The sequence below is a fragment of the Taudactylus pleione genome, unplaced genomic scaffold, assembly GCF_031769625.1.
Source record: "Taudactylus pleione unplaced genomic scaffold, aTauple2 ptg000186l, whole genome shotgun sequence".
NCBI lineage: Eukaryota > Metazoa > Chordata > Amphibia > Anura > Myobatrachidae > Taudactylus > Taudactylus pleione.
In genome coordinates, this window is record NW_028284588.1 from 12,293,119 (window position 1) to 12,318,840 (window position 25,722).

Sequence of the window (25,722 nt, forward strand, 5' to 3'; positions counted from 1 at the left end):
TTAAAGGGCAACGCCTCCAAACCCTTTTTCGAGTCAGTGTCCGCCTTCCAAGATCGCAACCACAAGGTGCGACGAGCAGCTACCGCTGCTGAAGAAATTCGAGACACTAGTGTACGAATGTCTAAGGCAGCCTCGTTGATATATGAGGCCGAATCACGGAGATTACCAATCAACTCCGTTTGTTCGGCCGGACAGTCGGAATCAAAGGACGCCTCCAATGAATCCGCCCAGCGCTCCATCGCTCTGGCAACCCAGCAAATGGCCATAGCCGGCCGCGCTGCCCCCCCCCCCGCAAGGGAATAAGCGGACTTCAGGCAGATCTCCACCTTGCGGTCCGTAGCATCCTCAAGGGAGGACATGGATGGCATCGGCAATGTGGCACTACGGACAAGACGTGTCACATGAGAATCCACCTGTGGAGGGGATTCCCACTTAGCAAAATAATTATCCGCGAACGGATAAGCCACTGCCAGGCGCCTCTGCGGCTGGTATCGCTTGCTAGGCTGTTTCCACGCCTCCTCTAAATGGTCAATTAACTGACCCAAAAGAGGAAAGACTGTGGCGTCACCCTTCACATCCTTAAAAAAGGCATACTTGGATTTAGCAGCTGGGGGAACTTCGTCCTCAATCACCAAGGCTGTGCGGACTGCCCGAATAAGTCCAGGAATATATACCTTGGACCTAGCGTCAGCGTCCTTAGTATGGAGAGGTTCCTGATCGTAAGGATCCAGAATCTCCCCATCATCAGACGTCCCTTCGTCATCCTCATAAGGAGCTGACAGAGACGCCACCGGCCGTTTATGCGGCCGCATCACAGTCTCCCCCTGCAACACATCCAACAAGTGCTGTACAGAACTCGTCAGGGAGTTAACCCACGCCGGCTCCTGAGAAACCGGGAGAGGGGAAATCGGGAGACTGCGGGGTACCACCAATTGTCTTGGGAAAACCTGCATGGGTGACGACACCACTGACTGCTGGGACAAACCCATCTGTGTAAACGCGGGCTGCAGAGCTAACTGGGCCACTAAGGTTGTAAGCGCCTGAGCGAAACAAGCCCAGGGCGGCTCCTGTACCGGTGCTGTAACCGTAATAGGCCGCGCCATCGACAAACACTGCCAGCAGAGGCCCTCCGCGCTACCCTCCCCCTCCGCTAAAGGTACTTTACATGTAGCACACTGTAGCCGGAGAGGAAAATCACTTTCAGACATGATGGTACTACGTATGTGACCCCTCTCACCAATTGTATTTTAAAGAGGTGAGAGACCACCCTGCAGCACCGCACCGCAAGGGCTTAGCAGAAAGAACAGGGACAGTAATAAAGCTGAGAGTCAGAATAGAAGATACAGGCAGCAGCGCTAGCAGTCACATACAATGCAAAGAAAATCAATTCCTGCACTAACCAGCGCTGATCACTCAACTACGCAGACACAGGGTCTGGTAGGACACAGCGCTGCATACACAGACCTGACCACAAGCGGAGGAGAGGTATGCGGGGGGACCCAGACCAAGAGGCTTCCTTCCAGGCATTCAGCAGCGTTCACCATGCGTTCAGGAAGATGGCCGCCGAGGAGCAGAGAGGAGGCTGGCCTGGGGGAGGAGCGCTGCCACAGGGCCAGTCGGCAGTGTGCAGAGAGGGCTGTGTGCAGCGGGGGAGGCGCCAGCTGTGAGACAGGGAAGGCGCGCTCCCCTGGCATGCATTTAACCCCTGGGACGCTGCAGCGCTACCGCTCTGCTGCGGTCCGCTGTCCCAGGGGGGTAGTGGAAGCGCAGGTTCTTACCTGGCTCCACGCTGCAGCCAGTCCCCAGGGAACCCCCTGCCTGGGGACTCTGGACCATGTAACAGCGGGGACCCACCGCGGGACCCAGCTGCTTACCTTGCTGTCCCCCTTGAATCCGGCCATGGTCCGGAACATCTGGGGTCACCGCTAGCTGTGACCCCAGATGCTCACCAGCATCCCCGGATCAGTACCGGTGGGGGTGTAGGGAAGACAGCATGGGCGTCAGGACTGACTGTCCATGCTGTACAAGCAGATGTGCAGCCACAGCTGCATGCAGAAAAGCTTCAGGGGCTCTTCTTAGCCCCCACTCCAACAGGTGCACCCGACTCCGGCCGGGCACCAAACTAAACTGGGGTGCCTTGGCTCGGGGGCGAGGTATAGGAGGGGGACCCTAGTGCATCCTGGGAGGTTGAAAGCTTAACTCTATGGTGCCCGATGACTGACGTCACACCTATACCCCTGTGGATACCTATGGACCCTGAAGTAGAAACTTCTGGGGCATTGCCCTTCGTTTTACTTGGGGTTACCTGTACATTATGAAAACACAAATCTACTTAAAATGCAGCAAGAACACCAACTACACCAAGAACAGGCCCACTTTTACGGGGCAATTGAGATGGGAAGGAGAAGGCAATTTGGACTTCCAGGTGCCCGTGGGTGAGCATCTGATTTAAGCATCGCATTTGGCCCTCCACTTTCTTGTTGGAATCCATTTAGGGGCTAGTTATTTCTTAAGGAAACTGCTGGGATTTCGTGAATAAATAATGCAATATCTTTCAGGTCCTTCACTTTCTCCCCTGCTCCAACAAGTGCACCATGTTTTTACTTGAATAACACTTGAATCTGTAGGTTCACAGGCTAGGACAATCCTTTTAGATGCATGAAGTTCCCACAACTACTAACAATACACTTTATCACGCCATCTTCAAGATCTACATTGTGTGCAAAGATGAGCTATTGGGCCGAAATCAGAGGTGGGCACATTCTGGGTGGGTGCTGCATCTTCAGTAGCATCGTATCTGAGAACCTTTGCAAATGTTGCAAGTGCCATCTTCTGTAATGAGACAACCACAGTGAGCTTGTCAGCTCCGCTGCATGTGTTCAAAGACGCAGCATCAGATGAACATTGTGAACATCACTTGGACTATCGGACACTTGAGCACCCTTATGGTTGCGCAGAATGTAAGCTGCAACTAAGCTGCCGTTACCAGTGAATCTGTGCCCGAAGACGCAGTCGCTGGCTTAGGCACGCCCCCAAAACATGAACACCTGCATTTCGTCTGCACCTCCCCGTCACAGTCCCAAATGCCTGAAGTCTGTAAATCAAACTGCATCTGAAGCCACACAGCTCCAGGCCGCCAATCAAAATAGGCCCCCTGCTGTAGACAGGGCAAGCTGCTGGAGCAGGAAAATAATTCCTGTTAGCAGCTGTCTGAAACTCCACCCACAGAGCCCACCCCCCCCCCCCCGGCCGCCTGCTGTTCAAACACACCAGAGATAAGCGGCGCAGTGGAAGGCATCACTAATCATCACACAGTGCTTCCTTCGCGCCGCGTGACATCCTAAGTGCCGCGGAAACCTCTGCACCCTGCCTAAGCTAGATGAAACTGACGCGCTGTCAATCAAGCAGCTGGTAAAAGGGATAGTCAGTCCCAGCAAGAATAAGAAGAAATACAATAATACTAAAACCAGAGATAAATATACACAAAAATCACAATAAATAAAAAGAATATAATAAAATAAACTAAGATGGACGGTTTTGTAGCTAAAGATAAAATATATTTAATAAATCAGAATAATAACTCGACTAAAAACAATACATGCGGTGCGTGATTTAAATGTTCACATTTCAATGATGACATAAAATAACAATTAAAATGCAGTATTTGCAAATAACAGCTCCCAATTTGATACTACTAAGATTAGGACTCCCTCCTAAATGTCCACAGGATAATATTAAGCAGCACAAGAGATTACCAGTCTGTGGCGTATATTCCAAAGAGTTCCTTTTAGCATCTACTGTGCAGTCTGTAAGGTTAATATGATGGAAACACCCAGGTCTCTATAGGTGCTGCAATCCTTTACCAGGATGTTGTATAAATAGTCCAGAGTACATCCAGTAAATTGGGGAGTTGTGGAAATAGTTTCTCTCAATGCGTTTCGCTGGTAAATTGTCCCCCAGCTTCCTCAGGAATATAGATGTATGAGTGGTCATTCGTGGGATTTAAATACCCACTCGTTGATTAGAAATTGTGAACACATGCAATAGCTGAGTACACATTTAGAAAAAAAAACGTCCATCAAAACATTACCTTGGCAATCTTACTTACTCTTTATTAATATAGGTATTTCCCAATACTTTAATATTTAGAAAAAGACTTACTGGTCAGTTTACCCCATTAAGCTGTAGTTTGTGATCTCCCATTGTTGTTATCCCGATCACGCGGGTATCTCAGTCACATGAACAGATCTCACCCATAGTGCCCATTCCGGTTCACGTGACCCAGTGTTTAGATTGGTACCAATGACATCAGGGGTTTAGGAAATGTCCCGATCACGTGGTTCTAATCGTGGTTGTATTATTTTAGTAGAGAAAGTAGTGACTCGTATTAGTAGCCAATAATGGTAACTTTGTTATTTCGACCACATGTTTTAATCAGCATCAGTGAGATCAGAAATATGGAGAGTATTGCGATCATATATTGTGATTGTACATATATTATCTAACAAAAGAGATAACGGTTCTTATTATAAGCCAATAATGGTGAAACTGTAAAGCATAATAATGCCTTTCGGAAGAAGTAGCAGATAAATAATGAGCAAAATAATAACCCTTCTTAAATGTGATACAATTTTCCAGACTACTACATCAGTTGTGTTATAATACTGTAAATAAATTAATAGAAGAGCTTGTAATTATGTAGCTATGGTGTGTCATTTGGTGTGATTAAATAAACTGTTATAACAGTTTAATCATCACCAAACCAGACACTGCATAATTATTAGCCAGGTATACTGATTTAATAAATAGATAGACGCTTAATTTTTTTTGGGAGCGCAAGATCTTTGTTTACTTGTCAAATACATTTGTGGTCCCATAGTCATAGCGATCATATATACTGTCCAATGGTCCCCCATATAAATGACACAATCTAATAACAATAATAATGCCATTTTGGATAGATAGATATTTGCTCTCTATTATTTTTTCTCTATCCTTGTTCATTCATATTCAGAGGTGTATTATCACCTCCGGGATTCAGACTTCGCTAGTTTCAGTTTACACAGCCTTAAATCTCTCAGAACCATATTGGGTTGCATTATAAAAAGAATTTGGTAGCCTAGGAAATCAAATAATGACATTAAAAAATAGGATTAATACACACTAAAGGGATCCACATCAAAATTTAGATAAAGGGCGCTGGAGTTACTTAGCATATGACTGAGTTAAGATCCATGGACTCTTTTAAACCATCCCGATGTAACAAATTAAACTTTAACATCCAGTAAACCTCCCTGCTACACAATATGTTAAATATATTCCCATCCCTCGGAGTAGGGGAAATAATTTAGAGACCAGTGGACACGGAGACATTTAGGATCGCTATTGTGTTTTATATTAAAATGGCATGGGACACTATGGAGAACGCTCTTATTTAGGATATATCTCCGGTGTTCCATAAATCGGGTTCGGAGTGTTCTGATAGTGTGACACACATAAAACAGTCCACAGTCACAGGTAAGTAGATACACTATGTATTTGGAGTCACAGTTAATAAGTTAATCTATTAAATGTTTGTTTTCATGTCCAGGTATATCAATTTCCGTGGTTCGCCTAGCCATGTGGGAACACATGGTACATTAAGGCTTTCCACATTTCTAGAACCCTGCTGGTTTTCAAGGTAACCAGTTGGGGCTCTTCAGACTTAAACAACTGTCTTTGCTGGCCTTAAGATGACTAGGGGCTAGTATTGTTTTTAGAAACCTATTTTTTCTAAAGGTGACTATCGGTCTAGGTGGTAAGATATATCTTAGTACGTTATCCTGTCTCAGGATTCTGTAATTTCGCTATACAATATCTCTAACTTCACGAAAGCTATTATTAAATTTGCACACAAATGCCATATCCCTATTAGTATTTTGTTCTGTATTGTTCTCGGAGGTCACTTTGGGGCAGAGGACATTAGATCGATCCATCTGAAGAACATCTGTATATGCTTTTTCTAATATATTATCTGGATACCCCCTCTGTTTAAAGGTATCCAGCATATCCCTAGCTTGTATACAAAAAGAATAGGCTGTAGTGCAGTTGTGCCGGAGGCGTATAAGTTGGCCCTTTGGTATGTTACGCTTCCATGGAGCGAATTGGGCACTCCTATAGTGCAAGTAGGCATTGGTGTTAACCAATTTTATGTTTAAGTTAGATGTAATAATTCTATCACCCTGAGCCTCTAGGCTCACATCCAGAAACTCAGTTTTGTTGGAATTAAAATTGAAAGTAAAATGGAAGAATTAGTGTTCAAGGATGTGATAAAAGAAGTAGCAGAAGTTAAATCCCAATCCCAAAAGATAAAAAGATCATCTATATAATGGCCATAGAAGACCAGGTTCGCAGCCCACTTGCTGCCCCACACTTGGGCATCTTCAAAGTCCCCCATGTATAGGTTAGCATAGCTGGGTGCAAACCTGGTCCCTATTGCCGTTTCAATCACCTGTAAATAATAAGTGTCAAGAAAAAGAAAGTAATTGTGCTTAAGAATGAAGGTCATGCATTGTAAAAGTAAATTCCTATGTTCCACCCTTAGGTCATCATCCTTAGTAAGTCATCTGGCTATAGCCTCCACACCTTAGAGTGTGGAATATGGGTATATAGCGCAGTGACATCCTGAATGAGGAATGCAAAAGATGGCTTCCATTCAATAGATTGTATTAAATTGAGAAAATGCAAGGTATCCCTAAGGTGTGACCTCAGGGAGCTAATGCGGGGTTGTAAAAAAGAATCCAAATAAAAAGAAAGATTAGAAGTAAGAGTTAACACTAGAAATAATAGGACGTCTAGGGGGTGAAGAGAGGGATTTATGAATATTGGGAAGAAAATAAAAAGTAGGTGTAGTCGGGAAGTGTGGAAATAGAAACAAACTCAGTTCTGGATATGATCCCAAAGGTAACTGCCAGATCCAATAGTTGTTTTAATTCAACCAGAAAAGTACTAGTTGGGTCTCTGGTCAGGACAGAATAAAAATTGGTATCTCCCAATTGTCTATACGCTTCATGCATATAGTATAATCTATCCATTACCACAATTCCACATCCCTTGTCTGCTTCTTTGAAGACAAGGGTGGTGTCCTGTGTCAGGATTCTGAGAGCTTGTTTTTCCTGTTTGGATAAATTAGAGTTAAATTTAGCGCTCCCTTTTTTATGCAAACACAGTGTTTTGAAGTCATCTAGGGTGATTTTGTAAAAGGCTTCGACACTACTACTTTTAGCCCCAATAGGGAAAAATTCCAATTTAAGCTTGAATCTATTACGACTAGTTTCCATGTCGAAGAGTTTCCTTTCTTGTTCTTGGTTACAATTCTCCAGACCAGTTAAATAATTTTCCTCCCACAGTTCTTCTAGAGTTAACAGCATGACATCATCTGTACTGTCTAATAAGATTTATCCAACCTCCTGGTAAAGGATTGCAGCAACTGTTGAGACCTGGGTGATTCCATCTTATTAACCTTACGGACTGCACAGTAGATACTAAAAGGAACTCTTTGGAATATACGCCACAGACTGGTAATCTCTTGTGCTGCTTAATATTATCCTGTGGACATTTAGGAGGGAGTCCTAATCTCAGTAGTATCAATTTGGGAGCTGTTATTATTTGCAAACACTGCATTTTAATTGTTATTTTATGTCATCATTGCCTAAGCAGCTAAGCAGGAACTTATCTCTGTGAAGAGGACGGGCACTGCTGACCAAGTTCCTGATCCTGACTCTCAGGTGTCAATCTTGCAGTGCAGCCAAGTCGCTGACTGATGATTGGGATGTCCTGCTGGCTGCTGATCACTGAGCCTCAGACAGTGCTTCTGTAAAACATATGCAAGCACTGACAGAAATTATATATTTGTATTGTTTCATATATCTGTGGATACTATTATGTGTATATACAGTGTGTTTGTATATACAGTATGTATATTATATATACATATACACACACATACACACTAGTTTGACTGCCAAGCCACCTATGTCAAGAACTTTGAATGTATCCTCAAGTGCAGTTGCAAAAACCATCAAACGCTATGATGAAACTGGCTCTCATGAGAACCGCCCCAGGAAAGGAAGACCAAGAGTTACCTCTGCTGCAGAGGATAAGTTCATTAGAGTTACCAGCCTCAGAAACTGCTACCTCAGATTAGAGACCACATAAAGTCTCCACAGAGTTCAAGTAGCAGACAAATCTCAACATCAACTGTTCAGAGGAGACTGCATGAATCAGGCCTTCATGGTCGTATTGCTGCGAAGAAGCCACTACTGAAGATGAACAACAAGAAGAAGAGAATTGTTTGGACCAAGAAACACAAGGAATGGACATTAGACCTGTGGAAATCTAAACTTTGGTCTGATGAGTCCAAATTTGAGATTTTTGGTTCCAACCACCGTGTCTTTGTGAGACGCAGAGAAGGTGAGCGGATGGTTTCTGCATTTGTGGTTCCCACTGTGAAGCATGGAGGAGGTGGTGTGATGGTGTGGGGGTGCTTTGCTGGTGACACTGTTGGCAATTTATTCAAAATTCAAGGCACACTTAACCAGCATGGCTACCACAGCATTCTGCAGTACCATGCCATCCCATCTGGTTTGCGCTTACTGGGACCATCATTTGTTTTTTAACAAGACAAGACAATGACCCCAAACACAGCTCCAGGCTATGTAAGGGCTACTTGACCAATAAGGAAAGTGATGGAGTGCTGCGTCATATGACCTGGCCTCCACAATCACCAGACCTAAGATCAGTTGAGCTGGTTTGGAGTGAGTTGGACCGCAGAGTGAAGGAAAAGCAGCAAACAAGTGCTCAGCACCTCTGGGAACTCCTTCAAGACTGTTGGAATACCATTCCAGGAGACTACCTCATGAAGCTGACTGAGAGAATGCCAAGAGTGTGCAAAGCTGTCATCAAAGCAAAAGTGGGCTACTTTGAGGAATCTAAAATATAAAACATATTTTGATTTGTGCAACACTTTTTTTGTTTACAACATAATCCCATATGTGTTCTTTCATAGTTTTGATGTCTACAGTATTAACCTACTATGTTGAAAATAATGTAAATACACAAAAACCATTGAATGAGGTATCCAAACTTTTGACTGGTACTGTATATGTATATTATTATATATGTATGTGTGTACATAAACAGGGTTCACCATTACGTGCTATAGCATGTCTTTTACACAATATAATAGCGTAACAACTTCAGCCAATAAGATCTTGCTGTTTTACTCCCCATCCAATAGATGAGTTGCCGTGTCTTGGCTGTCTCCATCTAGGTTCAGCCCTGCTTTGACATCCCCTAGCTCCCTCCTCCCCCCCACCAGTCATCGCAAGGCACAAGCACTGGCAGGTCTGTAAGCAGAGAGGCTGGTTGAACCTCACTGACACAGAGCGGGGGACAAGCCTGTTGGACCAATAGTGGCCTACCCCTGTCATATTCAGTGTGCATGGGAGACTCTAGATTTCCCTCTTGCTAGCCCCAGACTCTGAAGTGGCCCAGATAGTGCTGCTTTATCCCACCCCTTTCTGCCTTTCACTCACTCCCCAGTGTTGAACGTTCTAGGGAGCTCTGCTGGTTTAGCTGTTGCCGGTTCAGAGAATCAGCATCAGCTGCCCCACCGCAGTATAAAAGCAGCTTCAAGGAGCAGGAGGACAGACTTAAAGTAAATACGAGGAGTGTGGTACCCTCAGGGGCACATACTTAGGAAAACTTTTAAACTAGTACCCTCCACCACCCTATTTTCTCACACTCACTGCTATTAGTGGCTGAGATGTGTGCCACAAGCTGGCATTCCAGCTAATGCCCTGCAGAACTGTTGTGACATTCAGTTCCACATCAACTGTGTGTGGGTGGAGGTTCTGAACGGATATAGAAATCCCCTGATAAAGTGGATTCTGCTTTCATTGTGTCATGTGTATTGGCAGCACAATGTGGCATAATGTGTATCGGGGGCACCAGGGTGTAACATAATTTGTTTTGGATGCACTATGATGTGGCATAATGTGTATCGGTGGGCACTAATGTGGCATAATGTGTATCAGGGGCACTAGGATGTAAAATAATTTGTTTGGGGGCACAACAATGTGGCATAATGTGTATCGGGGGAACTACAATGTGACATAGTGTGATGCGGGGCACTACAATGTGGCATACGCCCCGGTTTTAAAATCGAATGCAGAAGCGCACGCAGCAGCGTCTATTGGTGGTCATCCGTCTGCAACTTTATGCAACTGCCGCTACAAACGCATTCCCTTGTGAATGCACTTTCAGCACACTGTAATACCAAGTAGTGGATCCTTATACGCCACCATCGGTTGCACCATCAAAACTTGCACCAGCCCTATGGCAGGTGCAGTTTCTAAAAGAAACACCCGCAGTTGCACAAAGGCATGCTGCATATAGTTTTAATCAGGAAAAGCTGCTTTTGTGTCCTATTCGCATCACTATGTGAATAAGACGCATCTGAAGGTAAAAAGTCACACGAAAAGACGATCGTCGCTACATAGTCTTATGGCACCATGCTTTATGTGTAATGCGACTTAATACTGTATGTATTGGGGTCACCACTAAAAAACGGAGTTTTCCCCTTTTCAACCCACAGCACACTGAAGATGCTAAAGTGATAAGAGTTTTGGTGGCGGTAGGACAATTGTATGTGCATAGATCTGTTTCACCTTTGGAAAGTGAGATTAATAGAAATTGAATCACAGATGTCTTAGGTCACATCCAGGGCCATCCAATCTTCCCCTCTGTCCTCTGCCCTGCAACTGTGATGTATGCAGTGTGTGTATACCGTGTTTCCCCGATAATAAGATTCTGTCTTATTTTTTTTTTGGCTCCAAAAAACACCATAGGGCTTATTTTCGGGGTAGGTCTTATTTTAACTAACATTGACAGCCCCTTATGCAGGCCCCCCTTATGCAGTGCCCCTTATGCAGGCCCCCCCTGTAGCAGTGCCCCTTATGCAGGCCCCCCCTGTAGCAGTGCCCCTTATGCAGCCTCCCTTGTGTAGCAGTGCCCCTTATGCAGGCCCCCCCCCCTGTAGCAGTGCCCCTTATGCAGCCTCCCTTGTGTAGCAGTGCCCCTTATGCAGCCCCCCCCTGTAGCAGTGTCCTTTATGCAGGCCCCCTTATTGCAGTGCAAGTAGGGTACTTACCTGAGTCACCGCCGTTCGGGATGTCCCTTTCACTTGCGCGCTGACTGGATCTAATATGATCCAGCAGGCGCGGCAGCACAGGATCCTCAGCGCGCGGGTGACGTCATGACGTCACCCGCGCACTGCATGACTGGGAACGCTGGTCTCTGCAGCGTTCCCAGCTCAAAAAGAAAAAAAGGTAGGTCTTATTTTCGGGGTAGGGCTTATTTTAGACCGGGCTTCACAAGTAAGGGTAGGGCTTATTTTCAGGGTAGGTCTTATTATCGGGGAAACACGGTATGATTTACTGCTTCTCGTGTCCTAAACTACACTAAATATCTTTAGGGTAACAGCTCCGGAATGTTTGTATCAAATTATGTGCACTGATTAAACAAAAGCCTCTGCATTGTTCTCCACAGGAACATTTCTTTCACTATTGTTTCATTATTTCTCTACATTATGATGTGACCCTGAAACCGGGAGGTAGGACCTCAAATTTTATACATTATGAGACCTTGGGACTCACATACTGTCATTTTTTTGTCAGTGATCGCTGTAATGTGTGTGTGTGTGTATATATATTATAATTATATAATTATTATATTAAGGCTGCATCTAAAAAAATGGATTTCTCCATAGAGAATTCCGAAGGGGGGTCAGGGTGTTCAAGGGGCTACACCTCAAAAGCTAAAGGTGGTACGGATCTGAAATTTGGTAGGGGCGAGTAGAACTGTTGCATGGTGCTGCATGCCAAATTTCAGGGCAAAAACATAAAAAATTAGGATTTGGGAGTAATCTAAATGCTCCAACTGTCAGTTTTTCTGACATTGTAAATTAGGAACCCTTTTGTGCAGTAGTCTATGGGGGATTTTTAGGAAAGCAAAACTCAGGGTAGGGGTGGAATTTAGACTTGGGGTTTGTTTTATTAGGTAGCTATTATGCCAGGGTACATGCTTTTGGGGTTCAGATAAATTAGAAACTTACAGTTTTTAAATTATTACCTCAAGAATGCGCCATTATACAGATAGGACTTTTCAACTTGTTGCGCAACCACAGTAAGAGCCTCCAGCAGGGGAGTGTATGTACTGTGGCTTCATTGGGAACACAAACATGGCTGCCAAACGATGACAGTGGAGACGACGGGGCTATACAGTTGCCGCCAGGGCCGGCGCTTCCTTTAGGCAGCTGCGGCTGCCTATTGCCCTCATGGAAGCCATGTGAGGACACCCGGTGATGCCTGCGCCCGACAACACCCACCCCCTCAGACAAGGCAAGCCGCTAGAACTACCCCCGCCACAGGTGACAAGCCATGAGCTATGGCTTGTCACCTGCGGCAGTGGCGGGGGCAGCACCTAGTCTGGCTCCGGTGACTCTGCTCCCAGCTGGAATAGTTTCCTCCCCGGCCAGTGCAGTGAGAGACAGCTGCCTGTGTGTACCCGGCCGGTCCTCCCTCCTCCTCCATCCCAGGCACCCAGCCTCCTCCTCCATCCCCGGCTCCCAGCCTCCTCCTCCCTCCCCCCGGCCCTGTGGATCACACACAGCAGCAGCCGCCCCCCTCCCCCTAGCAGCCAGGTGTGACGGAGCCCGCAGGATCCTCATGTCTCTCCCGGATCCTCCTCCTCGGGACATGGCGGGTGGGGCTGGCTCGTGGGTTACCCGGTAGGTCACAGCGGCCAGAGTTCCTGATCGCGCCCGGTGGGTGGCGGCAGAGGTGACCCGGCGATGGGTGAGAAGATGGCGGGCGAGGGTTGCTGCTATTTCCTATGTGGCTAAAGGACCTCTGTGACGTATCCACCACGTGACCGCTGCAGGAGGCTGGACCGCTCCTGCTTTGGAATAAATATTTGTGGCGAGCGCAGCGAGCCACCGTGCCCGAAGCGTGGCGAGCGCAGCGAGCCCGCGAGGGGCCAGTTTTGGTCCCCCATTAGCATACCCGCCCCTCCCCCTTTCTGGCCGGGTCACGTGGGTGTGACGTCACAGGTCCATCAGCCTTGTATAGTCTAGACCTAACCGGCGGGCGAGGTCCGCCTGCGGCAGCTGGAGCACCTGATCCTGGAGCGGCCGGGCCGCAGGGCCGGGATGAGTGTGGAGAGCCTGCTGGACTCGCTGCTCTGCTTGCACGACGGGTGAGGTGTCCCTGCTCCGCCGAGAGAAGAACATCCACGACTACATCGAGTGGGGTGAGTCACCCGGGCACCGATGCTGCTGGCACATGAAGGGGGTGTAGGGGTCACTGGCGTGGCCATAGGGGTAGTTCCCCTATGAGGTTACTGTGGTATTACGTGGGGGGGGGGGGCAATGCCCATCCTGTGGTGACACTGCCGTTGATAGGGGTTACTGTGGTATTGCAGGTAGGGGGACAATGCTCTTCCTTGGGTAACACTGCTGTTGCTGGGGGTTATTATATTACAGAAACCCCCTAACCCTGTGTGTGTCACCATGTACTCCCTAACACGTGTGTGTATGACACCCTGTACCCCCCTACCCCTGTGTGTGTGTGACACCCTGTACCCCCTACCCGTGTGTGACACACTGTACCCCCTACCCCTGTGTGTGAGACACCCTGTACCCCCTAACCCTGTGTGTGTGACACCTTGTACCCCCCTACCCGTGTGTGTGTGACACCTTGTACCCCCCTACCCCTGTGTGTGACACCCTGTGCCCCCCTACCCCTGTGTGTGACACCCTCTACCCCCCTACCCCTGTGTGTGTGACACCCTCTACCCCCCTACCCGTGTTTGTGTGACACCTTGTACCCCCCTACTCGTGTGTGTGACACCTTGTACCCCTCTACCAATGTGTGTGTGTGTGACACCCTGTGCCCCCCTACCCCTGTGTGTGTGACACCCTGTACCCCCCTACCCCTGTGTGTATGTGACACCCTCTACCCCCCTACCCCTGTGTGTGTGTGTGTGTGTGAGACACCCTGTATCCCCTACCCCTGTGTGTGTGAGACACCCTGTACCCCCTACCCCCGAGTGTAAAAAAAAAATGTTGTCTATGGAATATATGTATATATAGACACACACACATATACAGTATATATATACATATATATTTTTTAAATAAAAAATTGTATTCGATGCATGATATTACTGTATAACAGGTGGTGCATACTTAAAGCCAAGAGGTAAGAGAGTTGAGATGGTTGACAGTAGGCGGTAGCTATGCCCTCCATGGTGCTAGCCACAATGTACGGCAAGGGCCACACCCACTGTGTAGACCACAACCCCACAGAACTTGTCATCCCGCCCCCACATCAGTAGTCATACCCCCTGCCGTGCTGGTCACACCTTCTGCGGCTGCACAAATAGGACTGTCAGCAAGGTCAGCTCCAGGACCATGTGGACCTTAATCTGGCACTGATGTAAATTCAAGATATTTAAGTGTGGCCAAGACCACCACTTACGGCACAAAACTCTTTGCTAATAGCAAAGACCAGTCATTGTTTGCTGCTCTCCTACTGTTGTCAGAATATCTTTGGTGCATCATGTAGTCTGTGCAGTGCTTTGGAAGTTGGCACAGTTAATTTTAAAATGCAAATTGTATATACACAATAAAATTACATTTTGAATTTGGGATAGGTCAGATAAGAAATGACTTTTTTTTGTAGTCAGTTCAGTTTAACAGAATACACATTAGGCAAATTTTTAAGCGTGAAATGTCTAAAACTTTCTAGATATGTCACTTAGCATGGCAATATACAGATGATTAATTATATGTGCTACATGCGATTGCAACTCTCCTGGACTCTTTTTGTGATATAAACCAATAAAGACATGAACTAGGTTCTGTCTATTTTGTTTTTCCATTTTCATGGTTTGATCTGTGCCTACTTTTCTACCTCTTATCTTATATTTTCCCTATTAAGTGCTCCCATTATCTTCTGTTTGCCTCTTACTGGTCAACAATGTGTCTACCCTTTTACGGTTATGTCTTCCCTCGCTTGCTTCTTTTGTCTAACTTGGCCCCTTTGTCACATTACCAGTGTTTCCTCCTATCATTAGGGGTGATTTGCAATGAATAGGAACAAATATCTCTAAGATCACTTATACTGGGTACACACTGGCCGATATAACATGTGCCCGTCGGCCAGTGTGTACCATTGGCTGTGCAGCATCTGCTGTGCTGCACAGCCGATGCTCAATATATCTGCAGATATATTGAGGCAGCGTGCTGTGTGTACGGGTGGTCAGCCGGCCGCCCATACACTCACTGCACAGGCTGGCGGTGATTGACAGCTCAACTGAGTGGGTGCATGTAAATGCCCTCCCAGTTGTGACGTCAGTCACAATGGATTATGCAGACTGTATGCAGAACATATGTTCTGCACAGTCTGCAGATATATCTGCAGATCAGTCGATCTGCCGATATATCTATCAGGTGTGTACCCATCTTTACTGTATACTATATGTATTTGAATATGAGCTATATGCCTCTCGACATGAAATTCTAGCCTGCATAGCTTAGAACATTAAGAAAGCAAAATCCAATCGACGTTCAGTAAACATCAATAGTGACCTATATATTGTAAAGGGCATTCTTATGCTGGGTACACATCTGCTGGCCGTCGGCCAGTGGGTACAGACGATATGTTTGTGAACTGCGTCGTTCACAGACATATCGCATTGGCTGTGCTCCACAGCCGATGGACAGATATGTCTGCAGACTGCCCGTACACACACACACACACACACGGGGAGGGGGGTGTCCCCGACCCGTCTCCCTGCCAGTGGGACCCTCGGCTGCCGGATAGATGACGGCCATTCAGTGTGTATGAATGACCATTATCTAAAGCTATATCTGCAGATCACTCGATCTGCAGATATATCTTTCGGGTGTGTACCCACCTTAACTGTATTTCAGCAGTATCAGTACTGTATTTCAGCAGTATTGTTTGATAAGTATCAAGGAGTAGGCTCGTATTCTCAAAGTCATTTCAAAGCCTCTGGGAAAATATAGACACCACTGACAGTATGGTCAGCATATGAACAAAGAAAATATATATATATATATATATATATATATATATATATATATATATATATATATATCTCATAAAAGAACAACTTAGTCAGAGGTTAAGGAGATTCGGGAAATGCTATTCTTATTAGGAGTTTAGATTTGAGCAATGTTTATACAATACCGCTAGTAAGAACATGTGTATCAGTGCTTCAAAAATTTTGTAAGTTGTTCAACAGTCTCATTATGTTCAAGACGATATGCAATCATATTTTCCACAGTGACAATGTAAATATTCATAATATGGACACCAGTGTCAATATTTATGATGTCAACTTGGTTAAAACATAAATGTCCACACCTGGAAAATATAGACACGGATAGAGAGCCCAATGTAATAGAGTGAGAGTTTAGATAATGTAAGAGTTTAGCAGTAAACGCTCACACTTTTTAAATGAAATAGCCTCCTGAGAACATGTAAACTCACATGTTTTTAGACTCTGAAAACTCTCACGATTTAAACTCTCATCAGATATTTTCCCATTTTGAAGATGAAACTCAACCAATAAGAGAGTTTACTGCTAAACTCTCACATTTTCTCAACTCTCACCCTATTACATTTGGCCCAGAATGTTGACATATGTAATGTCTAAATGCCGACATTAGCATAAGCGTTAGCCTCTTATTTCTTTTGAGAGTACACTGGGAGCCCAGGAAGCTCGAACAGTATCTTCAGAACCCGAATTTTGCTATGGGTTCCCTGCTTTCTTTTGCCAGTGATCCACATCAAGTCTATTAAAGGATTGCTATCCCCTGCACACTATACATAGGATATTATAGGTTTATGGACATGTGAGCACCAAAACAAGCCAAGGTAGAATTCTGACGTACACTGTACATACATAGTACGAGAGCTTAGGTAACGTATTAGATGGTAAAGATGAAGGAGGCACACTTAGTAATGCAGTACTGTATAGAGGAGAACCACAGGACTACTACACATGTTCATATATAATTTTTTTTACAGCAAGGAAATAGCCTGACTACATATTTGCATACTAAGGACTATGAAATTCTTTAATTTTCCAGGATATGTCCTATTTATCTTAAAACCATTTTTAGTTCACAGACCCTGTTGGACTATATGCATAGACAGTCTTCTCATCACCTGAAATGTATTTGTAATATATCTCTGCCAAATAAAATAAGGGCATTATATAATATATGTCGCAGTACCCACACTAATAGATATGCAATTGAAATGGTGGATTTCCCTCTTGAAAAATGACTGGATAGAAGAGGTCTTTGGAATGTCATATTGCCTAGTACTTGCATACTCAGAGAAGAGGACAGCTTAACATAAAAAAAATGAAATACATGTTAACAGTGATCCCACTCCCTTGGCTGAGAAGCAACCCCACACATGAATGGTCTCAGGATGCTTTACTGTTGGCATGACACAGGACGAAGAGTTTTGGAGGATGGTCTGGTGTCAAGAAGGGCAGCAAAGAAGCCACTTCTCTCCAGGAAAAACATCAGGGAGAGACTGATATTCTGCATAAGGTACAGGGATTGGACTGCTGAGGACTGGAGTAAAGTTATTTTTTCTGATGAATCCCCTTTCAGATTGTTTGAGGCATCTGGAGAAGGAAAGGAGAGCGCTACCATCAGCCCTGTGTCATGTCCACAGTATAGCATCCTGAGACCATTCATGTGTGGGGTTGCTTTACAGCCAAGGGAGAGGGCTCACTCACAATTTTGCCTAAGAACACAGCCATGAATAAAGAATGGTACCAAAACATCCTCCAAGAGCAACTTCTCCCAACCATGCAAGAACAGTTTGGTGACAAACAATGCCTTTTTCAGCATGATGGAGCACCTTGCCATAAGGCAAAAGTGATAACTAAGTGGCTAGGGGAACAAAACATCAAAATTTTGAGTCCATGGCCAGGAAACTCCCCAGACCTTAATCCCATTGAGAGCTCAAGGTCAATCCTCAAGCGGCGGGTGGACAAACAAAAACCCACAAATTGTGACAAACTCCAAGCATTGATTAGGCAAGAATGGACGGCCATCAGTCAGTATGTGGCCCAGAAGTTGAGTGACAGTATGCCAGGGTGAATTGCAGAGGTCTTGAAAAAGAAGGGTCAACACTCCAAATATTGACTCTTTGCATAAACTTAATGTAATTGTCAATAAAAGCCTTTGACACTTATGAAATGCTTGTAATTTTGCTTCAGTATACCATAGTAACATCTGACAAAAAGGTCTAAACACTGAAGCAGCAAACTTTGTGAAAACCAATACTTGTGTCATTCTCAAAACTTTTGGCCATGGCTGTAGAAGGTTAATAAAGCAAGAGCTTTAAGTACTGTTTATATTTACGTTTTGCAGATCGGGCCTGTGCTGTCTTGTGGCGGTCTATGGAATAAGCCTTGGAGAGAGATAAAGTGGACGGAGATAAAGTACCAAACAATCAGCTCCTAACTGACATTTTTCAAACACTGGGGCAGATGTACTAAGCTCTGGAAAGTGATAGATTGGAGTGTGATAAACTACCAACCAATTAGCTCCTGTCATTGTTTAAACACAGCCTGTAACATGATAGTTAGGAGCGGAGTGGCTGGTAGTTTATCACTTTCCAATTTATACCTTTCCAGAGCTTAGTACATCTCCCCTCAGCCTGTAAAGTGACAGTTAGGAGCTGATTGGTTGGTACTTTATCTCCATCCACTTTATCTCTCCCCATGGCTTAGTACATATACCCCTTAGTGTCCTGTGCAACTTTTGTATACCACACTTTTAAGTATTGTTTTTGAAATAAAAAAATAAAAAAACAGGTGATGAATTAGTGGCAGTTAATAAATCAGTTAGAAGTTGTTATGACTACCTTGTGAGTAGTAGAATGTAAAATTGTATACACATATAGTGCCTGATGAAGAGCTGCAGGCAAAACAGTGTAAAAGTAAAAAAATAAATAGTTGACAAAAAAATTCATATTTCTGCACTGAATGTAGGAAGGTTATACAAGTTAAACACATCACACTGACAAGTGAACACGAGCCAGGATGATTAAGACTCCTAAGAAGAGGCTATTCACCAGCTAGGCAATTATGCATTACGGATTGGTACGTGTTCAGTTGTCGGCGTGATGCTAAAGTTGTATAAACGTGTGACACAATATAGTCCAATTTCCCTTCTTTGAAGATACTAAAATACATTTTTGCTTGCTTTTGACATAACTATTTGTACTTGTGTTGTACAAAATAAAAAGAAAATATAGATGTAAATATTTTATAACTGCTTGGATTTGTTTCTAACCACCTAATTGTTTCCATTATACTGCAGGCGGTCAGACGGAATGTGGTCAATATCCCGACTGCAGGGATTCTGGCACTCAGAATGCTGGCGCCGGAATCCAGACACCTGTCAGAATCCTGGTGCTGGCATCTTGACTGCTGGTATCCCGAAAGTAAGTAGGGGGAGAGTTAGGGTTTAGGCACTAGGGGGAAGGTTAGGCACCCCCAGGTTAGGTACAGGCACTGGGCAGGGAGGGTTAGGGTAGGGAGAGAGGGACGGTCAGGATACCTACCTACAAGGTTGATATCCTAACCCTGTCGGGATTCTGACCGCCGGCAACCCATACCCATCCCGGGCAGACAATGGACTTTCTTCCTGATAGTAAAGCACTGCACTGTGAAATAACGGCACTAAAAAAAAGTGCAAATATTTTTTTTATATGATATATTTTTATTCAAAAACACTTATGTTTCATTAAACCTATGTACACACGTATACTAAACTTGTGCTTTGCTTTAATGATTCCAGTTTTTATGGCTACTAATTGTCCTGAAATTATCATCTCACTACAAAATGCAGCATATTATGCACATATAATGCACATATTATGCATGATATTGTAGTGTGATGACTTTGTATGAATTTCTTAATTTTACTGAAAATGAGAATATAAAATTAAACAAATACTGAATACAGTTCTACTTCTTTTACACCATAGTTTTATAAAGGAGTTACTGTGAAATATGTCTACCTTTGCCACTATTAGATGGGAAATGCCAGCTGTTGGGATACAAGCGCTCAGAATGCCGGAATCTCAACACCAGTCAGATTCCCAGCTCTGGCCTCCCGACAGTAAGTAGTGGAATTAGGGGGAGGGGTATGGTTAGGCACTAGTGAAAGGGTTAGGCACTAGGTGGGGAGGGTTAGGTTTCGGCACTAGGTGAGGAAGTTAAGTTTAGGGTGCGGGGAGGGTTAGGATACTTGACGACAGGTGTCGGTATCCTAACCCTATCTGGATGCCGGCGTCAGAATTCTGACCACCGGGATCGCGAGCGCCGGCATTCCGTACCCAACCCGTATTAGACTGACGGCCAAATATGCAAATATAAATGCAGTCTGGCCTTCAACAGAATACTATTAATTTGTATACACTGGGGTCAAGCCCAGCCATGATGTACTGCATCATGTTGTTCATGATAGGGGTGGTTGGAGAGACTATGGGTTCATACTGCACAAGTTTGTAGGATCCAACTCAGGAACTGGTACTAGCAGCAGGTTAAAGAAAGCAAGCTGTACTATGGCTTTAGGGTACTACACAGTAAGCGACAGGCTATGTCCCAAACATGTCTATCGGTGAGTAATAGGATGTAGGAGTGGGCAGAAAGATACTGTTCATTGGAGCAAAAATATGCTGATCATAAATTGCTTAATACTCATGGTCCATAATTAAAGGTGACCCGTAAAGTAGTGGTAGACATATTTAGCCCTCTTGGCCAAGGGAATTTCTTCAATTTGATCTTCTACTTAATGATTAAAAAAATTGTCTGTGCAATAGGTTATTCTGTGATTTCATTATGATAACTCCTCACGAGGCTGTCTAGTCAGATACAGTTTAACCTAATGTTTGAATTTTGTGAATCCTTCATGGGGCTTCATTGATCAAAAAGTATGCTATATTGCATTTATTTTCTTCAAAAAGGTAACAGAGTGTCTCATAGAGTTACTTTTGGAATCAAGTAACCATTGAAAATATCATGTACCCTGCAACTAAGGTAGCCACCTCATCCCTTTAATAAGCGACACATTTGAATTACACAGATTCTGTGGCTGATTAAAATCAAATTAAATGAAGCCAGCCCCAGAATCTGTGTAATTCAAATGTGTCGCTTATTAAAGGGATGATCTGGCATGAGCTGCCACTGTTATGGAGTGTACTGTCAAGTGTTCGTATTATATTATAGTTCCTTCACAGTGGGTAAAGTGAGTATTGAACACATCAACATTTTTCTCAGTAAACATTTATGTAATGGGGCTATTGTAATGATTTTTTTTACCAAATGTCAGCAACACCCCATGCAATCCACACAAAGAAATCAAACCATAGATGTCCATAAATTAAGTTATGTGTAATAATGTGAAATGACACAGGTAAATAGTATTGAACACATGAAGAAAGGGAGGTGAAAAAAGGCATGGAAAGCCAAGACACCAGCTAAACTACATTAATTAGAAAGCAATCCTGCCCCTTGTCAGTGCAAATTAATATAAGCTGGTTCAGTCTCAACTGATGGCCTATTAAAAGGTGTCTCATTACCAAGGTGTCACACAAGAAACATCTCATGATGGGTAAAAGCAAAACTTTTACTCTATCAAGACCTTCGCAACCTTAAGGGGCCTATCCATTAGCAGATAAATTTGAACGATGAACGATTAATCGTTCAATTTATCTGCTAATGGATAGGCTCTGAACGATAAAAATGCGCACTCCCGCGGCCAACAAATTTGGTCTTTTGTCTCTCCAACATGTTGGTCAATTATCGTTTATCGCTGACAGATATTAGAAATATCTGTCGCGGTAAACGACTAACGATTTTTTTTTTTTTTTAAATTGAGTAAATTTTTATTGGTTTATAGAAATACATTAACAAATAACCAAACAAAATATATATATACACATAAAACATATATAAAAAAAAATAAAAAAAAATACCACACTATACAAATATTGGAATATTGTCAAAAATAACACCTGAAAAATTGGCAAAATCAACTAGATCCCAACAAATTCTCAACTTATCACACAGCAAATTACCTCCAACAAAGTAATAATCTACCTAATTATCCTAACAATAATATACCGGTCAATCATTAGGCAATGCACGGGCATAACAGGATTTAAGCCAACTGCTCCAGATACGTTCATACTTCTTCTCAGCTTTGCGACAAATAAACACATGTTTTTCATGTTCAACAGTGGTACGGACCAAGGACAGCCAAGCATTATAATCTGGTCCTGTAGGAGCCATCCACGACCGAGCCACACATACCTTAGCTAGTGTACACATATTGACAATGTATTGTTTAAGATATCTGTCCACTACCTCATCGTCCATAGAGCCTAAACAGCACGTCAATGGCGTAGCTAAAGTGGGAGCAATACCTGTATTGGACAAAACTCTCAGAACCTTATTCCAAAAAGTGCTAACCACCGGACAATCCCATAGAAGGTGCCAGAAAGTACCGCTACTAATTTTACACTTAGGGCATATGTCAGATGCTCTCCCCCCAAATCTCAGCAAACGAACAGGAGTTAAATAGGTACGGTGTAAAATAAACAGTTGAATCTGTTGAAATCTTATAGAAGTTGTGGAAATACGAGGAGCTTCTAGAGCATTATCCCATTCCGCATCACTTATAAGGCCAATATCTCTCTCCCACTTTGATCTAAGATGTGGTAAACTATCCTTATGATAAGAAGACAATATATAGGAGTATAAGTAAGAAAGCGTCTTCCGGGGACCTAAAGATAAAAGGAATGACTTCAATGGGGATATTTGAATTAGAGGAGGGCCATCTGAAAATTGAGCCGAGAGAGCATGCCGTAATTGTAAATATCTATAGAAATATGATTGAGGGAGATGATGAGCTTCTTGGAGTTGTGCAAATGATTTAAGAATTGAAGTGTCATATAAATGACCCAATGTAGTTACACCGTTAGAACCCCATGTCACCTCAAGCTGTAAATGGGCCAGTTCAGGTAATATACGATAACTACATAGAGAAGTGTCTGGATCTAATCCCGTAAACTGTAGAATACTAGATACCAATTTCCATATCTTAATATCTTGCATCAACAGGGGAGGGCCTTTCTGTATAATTCTACCCGCAAGCAAGGCCTGCAATGGTGTAAAGTTAGGGAAAATCTGAGAAACCAACAAAACGTGCAGGGCATTAGGGGAGTCATCTTGAAGCCATAACCGTATATGTGCCATCTGCGCCGCATAATAATAAAATTTAAAATTTGGAAGAGCCAAACCTCCCCCAGACCTAGATCGGGTCAGAGCTGCCAATTGAATACGTGGTCGACGATTCACCCAGACCAATGAAGAAAGAAGACTATTCAAACGCCTAAACAATGTATCTGTAATAAAAACAGGAGAATGCTGCAAAACGTACACAAATTTTGGCTGCACCACCATCTTTATTAAGTTAATTCTACCAGTAACGGTAAGAGGGAGCCGGCGCCAGGACTGAAGTTTGCCCTTTAAGTAGACAAACAGGGGCTCAACATTCAATACTATATAGTCCTTTGGGGAATTAGTTATCCAGATACCTAAATATTTAAATTTATTTACCCAACAGAGAGGGAGAGTGACAATGGGAACAGTCGGATACAACCCCCTAAGAGGAAGGATAGATGATTTGTCCCAGTTTATCTTAAGACCAGAAAAAATACCAAATTCTATGACTTGAAGAACCACAGGCATAGCTGTTACATAGTCAGACAAAAAAAGTAATAAATCTGCATATAAGGAAACTTTGTCCATTCTATTACCCAATTGTAGACCTATAATATCATGGTGAGAACGTATAATACAGGCTAACGGCTCAATAGCCAATGCAAACAGGGTTGGGGACAAGGGGCAACCCTGTCTTGTGCCCCGAGACAGGGGGAAGGATGGGGAGATAAACCCATTCACTGACACCCTGGCAGTAGGGTTCGCATACATAAGCTTTACCCATTTCAAGAACACTGGCCCAAACCCAAAACATAACATGACCTCCCACAGAAAGGGCCACTCCACAGAGTCAAATGCTTTTGCAGCATCTAATGACACAATAACAGAGGACGATTCTTCGCCATGGGAGGCCTGTAAGTGAGTGTGCAGCCTTCTAATGTTCTCCGACGTCGACTTGCCTGGCATAAATCCTGATTGGTCTGGGTGAACAATCGAAGTAATAACAGTGTTTAGACGAATAGAAAGGATCTTAGCCAAAATTTTGGCATCTGTGGGAATTAGAGAAATTGGCCTATAGGAATCAGGGTATCTAGGGTCCTTCCCGGGTTTAGGGAGCACAACAATTATGGCTTCAGACATAGATGGAGAGAACAAATTATCTTCATAGAGCCCATTAAACAGATCTAAAAGTCTTGGAACAAAGATACGAGCATGTTTTTTATATATCTCTATGGGAATCCCATCAGATCCGGGTGCCTTGTTACCGGGAAAGGAACTAATCACAGCATCTACCTCCTCCAAGGTCAACGGGGCATCTAAATACGCCCGAGCCTCGGATGACAATTTTGAAAGCCTAGCAGAAGCAACATATAATGACAAAGCATTCACGTCCTCAGTCAACTGTGTTTGATATAAGTTTTTATAAAATAAACTAAAAACCTCTGCAATATCTTGTGTAGATGTGACCATAGAACCCTCAGGCCCAATTAGTTCCGAGACAACAGCAGAAGGACGATCAGCTTGAACCAAGTGTGCCAAAAAACTACCAGTTCTGTCAGCCTGCATATAATATAAATGAGAACGAAATAACAGTCTACGGTTCATTCTGTCAAATGATCAGTCCACTCTGTCTGTGCAGTCAACCATTTTAAACGTGAAGATTCCAACCTGTCCCCCAAGTAATCCAACTCAGGATTTCTACAGGCCATCTCCAAAACACGTTCTTTTTCCCTATAAAAGGTTTTTAATTCTGCTACCCTTTTGATCAGAGACCCACGTAAATAGGCCTTGAAGGCGTCCCAAACATTAGCTACAGAGGCAGATCCCACATTGTCAGTGAAATAGCCATCCCACATAACTTCCAGCTCCGAACCTGCACCCATTTGAAGAAGCCAAGAGGGGTGTAGTTTCCATAAACGGAGACCTCTAGGACTACACATATTCAATTCTACTAGAAGTGGGGAGTGATCTGAGATTCCTCTGGCTTTATATTCAATGTTAGTTATATTAGGTACAATAGATGGGGACACCAGGGCCAAATCCAATCTAGAGAAAGAGTGATGCGTGGAGGAAAAACAGGAGAATTGTTGTACTCCAGGGTGTTTAACTCGCCACGCATCAACCCATCCCAAGTCAGTTACAAACTTAGCAAAGCCCTCACCACCTTTAGAAAGAGAACTTGAAGACTCACGCCACTTATCCATAGACTGGTCCATTATATTATTGAAGTCTCCCAAACAGAGCACTGGCGTATCTGGAGAACGGGCCACAAATTCAGCAGCTTTTTTTAAAACGTCATATGAAAAAGGAGGGGGGATGTACACTGCTAAC

The 25,722-nt window shown here is 43.9% G+C and overlaps 1 protein-coding gene across 3 annotated transcripts in view; it reads right to left on the bottom strand.

The window, feature by feature from the left end:
• The window catches only part of RPRD1A (regulation of nuclear pre-mRNA domain containing 1A), a 149,607-nt gene that overhangs the window by 40,011 nt on the left and 83,874 nt on the right, over positions 1-25,722 (bottom strand). Inside the window, exon 7 of one of the 3 annotated variants that reach the window (XM_088476343.1) lies at positions 2,279-2,832. The exons of 1 other annotated variant lie outside the window; for it this stretch is intronic. In XM_088476343.1, the coding sequence (XP_088332469.1) occupies positions 2,704-2,832 (129 nt within the window). In that variant the 3' untranslated portion in view covers positions 2,279-2,703. Of the gene's footprint in view, positions 1-2,278; positions 2,833-8,917; positions 8,970-25,722 lie in introns of those variants that run through there. One more of the 3 variants, XM_088476344.1, reaches the window with a different exon arrangement.